At 51.2% G+C, this 11,842-nt stretch overlaps 1 protein-coding gene across 1 annotated transcript; it reads right to left on the bottom strand.

Annotated features, from left to right (window-relative positions):
* Positions 1–5,545: 5,545 nt before the first annotated feature.
* LOC138849502 (proline-rich protein 23A-like) lies at positions 5,546–10,548 on the bottom strand. Its single transcript, XM_070073210.1, has one exon. The coding sequence runs from the start codon at positions 10,461–10,463 to the stop codon at positions 9,696–9,698; it is 768 nt and encodes a 255-aa protein (XP_069929311.1). The 5' UTR covers positions 10,464–10,548; the 3' UTR covers positions 5,546–9,695.
* Positions 10,549–11,842: the final 1,294 nt, after the last annotated feature.

Here is an 11,842-nt window from a genome sequence, read left to right as displayed (position 1 = left end):
GGACTTGGGCCATCTCTCACTGCTTTGCCAGGTGCATCAGCAGGGAGATGTATCAGAAGTGGAGCAACCGGGACTTGAACTGGCGCCCATATGAGTGGGATGCTAGCTCTGCAGATGACAGCTTAATGCACTGCACCACAGAGCAGGACCCTCCAGCTTTCTGCAAATGCATCCTGGGAAGCAGCAGATGCTGGCTCAAGTGCTTGCCTCCTTGTCTCCCCAGTGGAAAATAGTTTTAAAAAAGAGAGAGAGAAAAAAACTCTAGGACTTGTTTCAATTGCTTATGCACAAAGAGACACAAGAGTTCCATGTGGTCAGGGTGTGTAGAGGAAGAGGCCACAGAGCAGCTCCCTTCAGGTTACAGAAGACCTCTGTCACCTGGTCTGTCTCTGGACCGTTAGTTCAAAAGGAGGCATTTCTGTCTCAAATAAACACTGGCCACTGCTGTCTGCAATAGCCAGTTAAACACAGAAATATTCGCAGTTGTCTTTTGTGAAGGGTATAGAATATGTCAGGATGATCTTAGTCTATTCGGAGAGAATGCTTTTCCCTCAAACAGGTCATACAGTATTATCTGGCAGAATTGGAACTTATTTTCTAAAATTTGATGGCTGTTTTCTGAGAAACCTGGGGGGAAGTCAACAATCATTTTGGGGGGCGGTCATTGTTCTCTGATATAAATGAGGATATCGCATATCTATGATGTGAGAACTTAATACAAGGGGGTTTTAGGTCTTCTCAGTTTTGGCTGAGAAATTTGAGGGTGCTCCAACACACTGCAGGGGTCTGAGTGTCTCTGGTAATACTGCTGTCCTTCCACTTGAATACAAAAAGTTATCGACCAGACCAGTCTAGACATATGTCCCAAAAAGAAAGCAGAGATTCACTATCTTGAAGGCAGTAGCTTCAGGGGGAACTGATGGCAGGAGAGTGTTTGGTCAACTTCTACTGGGAAGGAGGCGTAATGATTGTCTAGGTGGCCTTGAGGTCTTGAGCAGTCCACATCCTTGTCAGTCTTGCTTCTTTGCTAGCAGCTAGGAGTGTCACAAGGGCTAGCATAGGGCATGAGAAGACCTTTGTGTGTGAGGCCTTCTGCCATGGGCTTGAGTCATTCCTTCGGCTTCCAAAGATACTGGGGGAAATTTGGGTGACAGTTTGGTAGATTCTATCTAAACTTTAATAGGCCCTCCTCCCAATCCTGTTGTTTTTCTCTATGTCCGTAGGATTTCTAGCACAGAGAAGGTAATTTACGGTGTGAAGATGTTTATCAGGGCTATGCCCCAGATCCAATAGATAATGCAAAGATACATCCAGAATAGATACAACTTGATGATGAGTAGAAAAATCCTCTGAAACTCATGAAATAGTCCCACTGGGGAGCTTGTGCTATTAAATTTCCATGTGCGCATCAGTCTCCTACTCACTTGAGGGTGTGTTATCAGAAAGCAGAGAGGAGTATTTTTAGTCAACCAAGGGTGGCAGTTAAAGGCTGAGCAATAGGGGAAAACATGGGGGCTGGTGTTGTGGCACAGTGGATTAAGCTAATGCCTGGGATGCGGCATCCCACATGGGCCCTGGTTCAATTTCTGGCTGCTCCACTTCCAATCTATCTCCTGTGGGGAGCAATCCGGACTAGACTAAGTTACTCGAATTAGGACTTATTCTGTGCATCTGCTCTCCCACAATATGGCGCTGGGAGAGAAGTAAACAGCTTCCGCACAGCTGCCTCCAGTTCAACCAATTAACTGTAGGACTTGCTCCTGATTGGAGAGCAGCGTACTCAGCCGAGTTGGGATTGGCGGAGGAGGACTATAAAGGAGGAGAGAGACGGCATGCACCAGGAACATCTATGGGGAACATCTAAGGGAACCCGTGCAGCCCCCGAAAGAGCCGGCCGGCGGTGTGCCGCTCCCCTGCGGAAGTGGGGAATGCGGCCAGGGGGAACTGCCCTTCCACGGAGGTGGAAGGGATAGTAGCCAACCCGGGAAGAACCAGCAGCAAACCCGGGGAGGGCCGAGCAGACGAAAGAACAGCGTAGGGTCCTGTGTCGTTCCTCCACGAAGAGGGGGAGCGACATAATGGTGCCGTGACTCGGATAGGAAACTTAGGACGGATATGAAACTTAGGAGGGAAGAAACGGGAAGAACTAGGGAAAATATCGGAGAGAAACTAGCAAACAGCCTAGGGAAAAGCCGGACGAAAAAGGAGCCGGAAGAAGCTATTGAAAGCCTAGGCATAGACTCGGATACGGACTACGGGGGGAGGCTGGGAGAAATCTCTAAGGTCGAAAGTGAAAGCTAGAAACGGACTACGGGGGGAAGCTGGGAGAAATCTCTAAGGTCGAAAGCGAAAGTAAAAGCTAGAACAAACAGACTCGGACGCGGACTGTGGGGAGAGGCCAGGAGAAATGAGGGAGGAATATCGTTGGAGGAAAGCTTGGGGAAACATACCGGGTAGAGAAAAATCTTAGGGAAATTGAAGCCGCGGGGGGCAGGCCGAGGCGGAGACGAAAGCCACTTTGGGGTTCTCAAGTTAGCCCGGGAATAGGGGGCGAAAAGTTGAAACCAGAAGCTGAGACGCAAGCCAGATTGGGATCCGTCTGATTAGCCCGGGGAGCAAAGGACGGGAAGCCAAATCGTGGGGCGGAGACGTACGCTGGGTTGAATTCGCCAGGCTAGCCCGGGGAACTTAGATTGAATCCTAGTGGCGGAGACGTGAGCTACGCTGTGTTACTCGCGGAAGCCGCCGCGTGCAGAGAGCACGGGGCGTGAATAGACAGGGAACGGGGCTGGCGTAGGCCGTGGTGCGGACGCGAAGGGCGTGGAGACCGCGGAGCGCGAAGCCAAGCCGCGCAAAGCCGGGAAGCCGCGCAGATGAGGCGCGGGCTGAAGCGGCTCAGAGCCGGCGAGGCGCGGAGAAGCAGCCTCGGGGCGGAGCCCGCTGGCGGGGCAAGGTGCCAGGAAGCTGCGCGGAGCCGTGAAGCTGCCGGCAGGGCGAGGCGCCCGGAAGCCGCGGGGATAAGAGAAAACAGAAGTTTAGAAATGGAATGAGAGCGGGAAGCCGCGGGGATAAGAGAAAACAGAAGTTTAGAAATGGAATGAGAGCGGGAAGCTGCGGGGATAAGAGAAACAGAAGTTTGGAAGTGAAGTAAAAGAAAAATAGGAATGCTGGAAGATAGAAGTAAAATGGGAGAGGTAGGAATGCCCGGAGATAGAGAAATAGAGAAAAATAAGGCCTCCCCTCAACATGCCAATTAGAAGGCTTGGATTCGGTCTGCCCGATTAGTGAGGCGATGAGCACCTGGGCGGCTAGCCGCAGGTCATCGAAGACAGGCACGAATTAACATCAGTAAAGCTTCCCCACAATACCGCAATTAGGAGGCTTGGATTCGGTCTGCCTGATTTAAGGCGGTAAGCGCCAGCAAAGCTCGACCAGAGTATGAGCTGCAGGTCACCGAAGATAGGCACGAACCAACACTAATAAGTCTCCCCCACAATAAGGCAATGAGAAGGCTTGGATTCGGTTTGCCTGATAGAGCTTGTAAGCCCCTGCAGGCAGAGCAGAGCATGCGCTGCAGGGCACCGAACACAGGCATGCATCAGCGCCTAAAAACCTCCTCACAATGGCGAAGAGAGGACCCGGATTCGGTTTTCCTGATTGATAGGACTTGTAAGAGCCTGTGGCAACTCTAGCAAGTAGAGTAGAGTGTGTGCCGCGGGACACCGAAGACAGGCGCGTATCAACGCTAAAAAATAAAAAGAAAGGGGGATCTGTGGGGAGCAATCCGGACTAGACTAAGTTACTCGAATTAGGACTTATTCTGTGCATCTGCTCTCCCACAATATGGCGCTGGGAGAGAAGTAAACAGCTTCCGCACAGCTGCCTCCAGTTCAACCAATTAACTGTAGGACTTGCTCCTGATTGGAGAGCAGCGTACTCAGCCAAGTTGGGATTGGCGGAGGAGGACTATAAAGGAGGAGAGAGACGGCATGCACCAGGAACATCTATGGGGAACATCTAAGGGAACCCGTGCAGCCCCCGAAAGAGCCGGCCGGCGGTGTGCCGCTCCCCTGCGGAAGTGGGGAATGCGGCCAGGGGGAACTGCCCTTCCACGGAGGTGGAAGGGATAGTAGCCAACCCGGGAAGAACCAGCAGCAAACCCGGGGAGGGCCGAGCAGACGAAAGAACAGCGTAGGGTCCTGTGTCGTTCCTCCACGAAGAGGGGGAACGACAATCTCCCTATTATGTGCCTGGGAAAGCAGCGGAGGATGGTCCAGGTCCTTGGTCCCCTGCACTCATGAGAGACCTGGAAGAAGCTCCTGGGTCCAAGCTTCAGACTGGCTCAGTCTTGGCTGTGGAGGCCATTTAGAGGGCGAACCAGAGGATGGATGATCTCCCATTCTTTCTCTCTCTAAAATTGTGCCTTTCAAATAAAAAATAAATCTTTTCAAAATGGTACTACCATCTGTGTCGTATGTTCATCTAGGGAAGAGTCCAATTAAAGGTAGCGACACTAAGTTTATTAGCAGTAGCATGTGCATTGTTATTAAAATGTTTTGGGTATGGATTTTAGGAGACTTTTCAGACTGTTGTTGAGCCCCAGGTTTATGGAGAGAAAGATGCTGTAGATTTCCTGCTGAGGAAGTCCCATCAGGTTTTGCCCTCCAGGATTTAGCACCTGTGATTCTGTCCAGTATGTGGATGAGTTGAAATGTCAGGTAATCCTAGATCATATGTACCCAAAGGAATTCTAATCTCATCCATGAATATTTGGTGTTCTTGCCTGGATTTAGAAGACTTGCTATTCTTGATTAATTTTGAGTGTAAGGTTTAAATTCTACAACCGTTTCCTGAAAACCTGGCACATAAGGGAATCAACATTTCGAGGTAAATGGCATTTTAGGTTCTTGGGAGAGCTGGTGGAAAGGGTAGAGGGTATGGGTAAGGAGGAACAGGGGAAGGAGTCATCAGAGGTGTGGGAAGAGAGGATAGAAGGGGAAGGCACAGAGGAGATCTCGATGTAGGACCAGGATGCACAATTTAATGGGGAAATGAATCCATCTTGTTGTTTGTCCAGTGCTCATTAGCTTTTGACAAAGAATCTTTTTGTTTTGCTTTTTAGTGCTTTTTGAAAAAGATATTTATGTATTTTTTGAGAGGTATACTGACAGAGAAAGGGAAAAATAGAGAGAAAGGTTTTCCATCACTGGTTCGATCCCCCATGGCCATAATGAATGGGACTGGGCAATCCAAAGCCCGGAGTCAGGAGCCAGGAGCTTCTTCTGGGTCTCTCACACAGGGGCAGGGGCCCAAGCACCTGAGCCATCTTCTACTGTTTTCCCAGGCTATAGTAGAGAGCTGGATCAGAAGAGGAGCAGCCGAGATTGAACCAGAACCCATGTGGGATGCTTGCACCACAGGTGACAGCTTTACCCACTATGGCACAGCAGCAGCTCTCTCCAAAGAATCTCTCCTTGAAGCCAAATATGCAATATGTAAGAGATGTACAAACCAAACCAGTCAAATCCTATTTTGGGGAGAATGCTTCTAAATTCCCAGCTGTCCCTTCTGCAGGTTGACATCCCGCATCCTCGGTTGTACACTTGACTTCTACTGGTTTATGTTGGGTGATTCGTGCATCTCTTCGAGGATATGTAGAGACCCCTTCCTTAGGATGTACCTAGCTGGGCAATTTGTGCTTGAGGTACTTGCATTATGGCAAAGAGAGGCTGTGAGAGCAGATCTTGTGGTGGGTGTACGTTGTCTTTCTAGGCAGAGATTTCTGAATTATTTATATGAAATGTAGAGCAACAGAAAGAGAGGGAGAGACTGATAGAAAGATCTTCCATTTTCTGGTTCAATCCAACTGGCCGCCATGCCAAGGCTGGGGCAGGCCAAAGCCAATAACCTGGAACTTCTTCTGGGTCTCTGATTGGGTGGCAAGGGCCCAAGTGTGTGGGCCATCATCTGCTGTTTTCCCAGGTGTATTAGCAGGGAGGTGGATGATAAGCAGAGTTGCCAGGACTCACACTGTGCTCTGATATGGGATGTTGTTGTTGCAAGCAGTGGCTTAACCCCCTTGTGCCACAATGCCAGCCCATTCTCTATCATCTTAGAGAGGTATACAGAGGAGGGGGCCACTTTTGTAGCCAAGAGATTGGGAGGCACCTGCAGATTTAAGATTCTGAAATCTATCTACCTGGTTTTCTTCCAGTGTCAGGGCCAATCAGGGCTGTGACCTCAGCATTACACACGTGTTTGAGAACTTTAACCTTTTCTTGTACTCCACTGTCCTACAATAAATCCTGGGTCAGACCCACAGTATCCCCTCACTCACCCCACCATTAGCCTGGGACAGGAAAGTCTATCTGTATGCAGCCAAGGGCCTTTTTGGATCTCATATTAAGGTTTGATTGGCAATTAATCACTCTGTTTCATAAGTGCACTGACTATCCTAGAACAACCCTTTCACCCCAAACTCTTTCTACATATTAGCTCTTGTAATGATTTTGTGCTCCACATTTTCCCAATGCCCAGGATACTGCGAATGTCAGTGTATTTCCTGCCACCAGTGTCCCAGTAAGTTCACCAAGGATTCAGAGCTTATCCACATTGCTGCAGCATGTCACGGGCTATTCAAAGTCCATTATATTAACTGCTTTCCTAAGTCAACTCCTGGCCCATCTGGGAAGATGGAGATACACAAGCAGGACTTTGGGAGAATGGAGACTATATGGCCAGGCAGATAGAGAAGCTGAACTGGGATGCTGCTGTAACAAAGGCCTCATCCAACTCACAGCTCAGAGTCCTTTTAACTTGAAGGATGCGGGCTGGCTGAGCTACTTGCTAATGGAGCAGTCACTGAAGTGCACTACCGATGGAGGCAGAGATCATTCCTGGGGAACCACCCAGCTGAGTCAGCTGACACTCCCAGCAGTGCTGATGGGTGGGCCGAGGGACCGTCCATCCCTGCATCACTGCCTCACTCACACTGGAAACTGGTGTACTCAGGTGATTGCTTGAGGATGACAGCTGTGATTTCTGAGTGGTAAAGTCCATGAGCACCACAAAAGCTGTCTTATAGAGAACATATGCAGAGGCTGGCGCCGCGGCTCACTAGGCTAATCCTCCACCTGTGATACAGGCGCCCCGGGTTGTAGTCCCGGTCAGGGTGCCGAATTCTGTCCCGGTTGCATCTCTTCCAGTCCAGCTCTCTGCTGTGGCCTGGGAGTACAGTGGAGGATGGCTCAGGCAGTTGGGCCCTGCACCCACATGTGAGACCAGGAGGAAGCACCTGGCTCATGGTTTGGATCAGCACAGCGCGCTGGCCATAGTGGCCACTTTGGGGGTGAATCAACGGAAAAAGGAAGACCTTTCTCTCTGTCTGTCTCTCTCTCTCACTAACTCTGTCTAAAAAAATGAAATAAAATAAAAAATAAAAAGAAGTGGCATAGCTGGGACTCCAAGTGACATCAAATGGGATGCAGTGTCTCATGCCACCATTTAACCTGCTGAGGCACAATGTCCGCCCCTTGCTTTCAAACTTATATATATAAAGAACATAAGCAGAATTTTGAAAACAGGCAACGATAGTATATTATGATGAAGGGTACAGAACATCATATGTGTACTGAGCGACGTGGCAGGGCCTTGATTGAATAGCATCACTTGTTCTCTCAGCAGTTCTGGAGATTGGAGAGGGGTGCAATGTACAAGAGAAACTGACTCTTGTTTAAAATGAAATTTGAAAGGCTTAGTTCTCAAGATGTGAAAGGTCACAGGTCGCAGCAGACAGCATTTCTAGCACTGAACACATCCAACTGAACTGTAGAACATCAAAGTCAAGAAAGCCAACAGCCTCATCTCATACAAGGAAAAGACAGCAGCAATGGCAGACTTTGAATGTGCACTACTAGAATGGCAGGGAAAGGAATACAGGACTATCTTTAAAGGAGTCAGATTTGCCACACAGGCCATAGATGAAAGGATTCTTAGAAAGCACACCTCAGTAGGACAGGAGATACAGAGGAAATTAAGACACAAAATGCAAGAACAGAAAATGGGCAAAGAAACTGATAACGTATGTCAGTAAATCTAAATAATAATTGTTACTGTTCAACAAACAACATCTTGTTTACCAGTAATAATTTATTTTTCATGAAATATAATACAAACTTGGCCAAAGAAGGGACATGAAAAATTAGCAATGCTGTGTAAAACATTAACCCAACCTGCAAACAAACATGAAACCCCAAACAATCAAGACTACAAGTAGTATCCTTCCTAGAAAATGGAATCACTGAAATGTGAAGATACTCAGTGGCTAGAAGTGTAAACCGTCCAAATTCCCACAGGAATCGATTCAAAACCAAACCACAGTCACATTGGTACAACGAGAAACCCATTTCTTAATAGTGACAATCTGAAGGTGATGCTACAGTCATGTCATCCCTGAAGCTCATTTCCCTCTAAATCCCTGAAGCTCCACACTGGTTTGGTTTCCTCTTGGGCCAGGGTTCCACACACAGAAATGGCCCAAAGACTCCACACACCTTTTTGATATACATTCACAATTAAATGCCAACCTTGAAATAATCTGACAAGTCTGTGTAGTCACATAGCTGGGAAAAACAAAATGAGCACAGAACCAACCTTTTTGCTTGGGCATAAACTAATTTCTTCGGTAGGACAAGGGTTGTTGACAATCACGTCCAGGAAAGATCACACTCCATGGTGAAATTCCAAAGCATTAACACGAGGCTTAAGACAGGAATATTGCTATCAATTATACAGTTCAACCTGGATTTCAAAGAAAACCCAGTATAAAAAACTAAGAAACAGAAGAATCTACCAATGAAACACTACAGAAATCCAATAATTCTCTCCCCGATGTCAGATCAATAGAAGAAACAAATTATTTCTATACATTAGCAACAATGTACAACATAGACTCAGGATCCTAGAACAACACAAAAGAGACTTAGAATTGGGAACTTTGAACATGCATGGGGCATTATCTTACAAATAGACAGGAAGCAATGAATGGGAAAGAGTTGGTCTTTGGGGGGAGGGGGGTGCACAACCCTAACTCCCAAACCTAACTACTTGCTAACCAAGTCATGAACCAAATCGGGGGTACGTGGTCACGGTGCCCAGTGCTTTGTTTGGTTCACGTCCAGCTGTTTTCCAGACCCCCCGAAAGGGACTAGGGCCAGCATCAGGAAGAGTCCCCGGTCAGACGTTTGCCAAGAGTTTGCAGAGTCTAGGGCCCGAAGCAAACTGATTCCGTCCTCATTGCAATGTGGGAGACGAGGGGTCCAGTGGTAGGGTGCTGGGGCCGGGCTGGCAAAGTTTTCCACAAGTGCTGAGCTGAGGCTGGAAGCAAAGGTCAGGGCCATGACAGTGCCTGGGTGCCTTGTGCGCAGAGCAGGGCCCAAGCAGAACCTGAGGTCTCCGGGCGGCTGCGCTGCAGGCAGCATTGTCCTCGGGTGTGGGAGGAGATGGTCCTTCTCCCAGACCTGCTGAGCCAACAAACAGCCCTGCAGAATGGTGCAAGGCCCTCTACAGCCAAAGGGCCTCCCTCTCTGCGCCGTCTACCTTTGGGGACACACAGCCAGCCGGGCCCCCAGAATGGCTCTCAGAAGCCCCTCACCTGGGCGTCAGCTGCGTGGCGACGGGGTGCAGAGGCAGCTCCTTCATTCCTGGAACAGGCGTCTCCGGGCCTTGCAGGCGGGCCGAGGAGGGCGCTGCGGGCGCCCCGGGGGCTCCGGGGGCCCTGGACTGGGAGACGGAGGGAGAGGCTGGAGCGGAGAGCCGGGGAGCGGCCGCCACAGCTCCCAGTCCAGGTGGAAGGCCGAGCCGGGGCTGGAGCCCCTTGCAGCGCCCAGGCAGAGCCCCGCGGCCCAGCCGGCTGCAGGGTCCACGCGCAACGCCAGGAGCTCGGGGTCGGCGTCGTCTTCGTCTTCAAAGGCCTCTGCCTGGCCGGCCATCTCCGTGGGGGCTGAGCACACCAATCCCTGCTGCTGCTGCTGCTGCTGCTGCTGCTGCTGCTGCTGCTGTACCACGACGGCCTCGGCCGCGGCGTCCAGGACAGCGGCCAGCGCCAGGCCGCCCGGCGAGGGGCCCTGGCCGGCGGCCTCCAGGAGGCCCTCGGGGACCAGCAGCAGCGTGTGGCCGGGCAGAGACACGCTGAGGACCGCCGTGGGCGCGGGCTCCAGCAGCAGGTCGACGTCGTCCAGCGGCAGCTGCAGGGCGCAGCCGGCGGCCAGGACCACGACCACGACGGAGGGGAGCGCCGAGGCGGGCGGGGCCGCGGGCGGGGCCGGGAGGCCGGGCTGGGGCCCGGGCTCGGCGGCCGCGGGCTCCTGCACTCGGCGGCGCTTGGCAGGGCCGGCTGCTCCGGGCTGCGGGGGCCCCGCGGGCTCAGGGCAGGCGCTGGGGCTGCGGGGCCGGACGCCCCTCATGTCGACGGCGCTGCGGGCTGCGCTCCGGGGGCCTGGCAGAGGGCGCGAGGGGCGACGGGCGCGGGCTTCGCGGGCTTCGCGGGCTTCGCGGGCGTTGTCAGGTCCGGGGTCAGGAGTGGCGGCCTGCTGCGGACTTGTGAGGTGGCCTGTGGCGGACGGGTGAGGCGGCCTGTGGCGGACGGGTGAGGAGGCGTGAGGCTGTCTGGTGGTCTGCGGTCCAGCTTCGGGGCTCGGCCTGGAGTCTTGAAATCTTCAGCCTTCCACGTACAGACCCGGATGCAGAATGGACGACCAATCGCGTTGCGAGCGTGGCTCTGGGAACCGAAGTGCCTGTACATCCCACTAAGCCCTGCTCCTGGAGGCTCCGCCCTGAGGCGGGGCAGCTGAGGACAATCAGGGCTGTGGTTGGTTGGTTAATGTGCGGGAACCTTAGGGGGTAGGCCACTGTGCGACTCCTGGGCTTGTCAAGTTCTCGCGGGCTTTCTCACGTTGATACTGCATAATGTTCAGGTCGCGCGAGTGGATTATCACATCAGGATTTCCAGGTGACAACCCTGACCCGGAAGTACCCTGGGCGCCATTTTTATTCCTGGAGGTTTTTTTTTTTGATTTTAGGTGAGATCCTTAGGCCTGTGTTTCGCCTAAGTTGTCAATGGCTGGTGTGGCCCCCTCAGGGTGTTGGAAAGGTAGGGGATGGAACGTGCTCACCACGCGTGGCGATTTCTGTGTCCTTTGACCTAAGTGGTAACTCTTAGGTATATGAGCCTTTAGCCCAAGTTCCAGGTGATGAGCATGTTTAAGTTATTAAGGAGCTTGCTGGGAGCAGGGGACTGGTTGCAGGGGTGGCGTTGCCAGCGCCCGGAAGCCGCAACATTTTAGCGTCAGCGCTCCGAGTGAGTTGGAAAGCAGCCTGCATGGAGCTTGCTTAAGGGAAGGTGGGGCTCAAACCGCCTTCAGTGCTAGAAGGGGAAGAACCCCCACACGGCTTCCAGGATAGGTCATGTTTACAAATGGTTCCTGAGGACTACAAAATCTTTCTTCTCGTCTCTGATTTTATTAAATCGTCACCTTGGAGACGTCACATTGTGACTGCTTACCATTCAAAATATTTTGTGCACTTAAAACCAAATCACATGCATGTTACTCATCTCCCTTTTCTTTTTATAACATTTATTTTTAAGGGCTACCTAGTATTCCTTTGCATCAATCAAACCTCTCCGGGTGGACGTTTAAGTCTGGCACTTGGTGGCATTGGCATCCTTTTGGAGGTTTCTGGGATACGCACATTTAATAAAACCAACTGTATTCCCCGTCCATTAACTTAACAAGAGATTTATTTGAAACGCTGAGCGACAGAGAAATTTCCAGCTGCTGCTTAA

This window comes from Oryctolagus cuniculus, chromosome 4 (assembly GCF_964237555.1).
Source record: "Oryctolagus cuniculus chromosome 4, mOryCun1.1, whole genome shotgun sequence".
In the NCBI taxonomy this organism is placed as follows: Eukaryota; Metazoa; Chordata; class Mammalia; order Lagomorpha; family Leporidae; genus Oryctolagus; species Oryctolagus cuniculus.
Note: the sequence above shows the minus strand (reverse complement) of the source record. Positions and strands in the feature narration are given on the sequence as shown.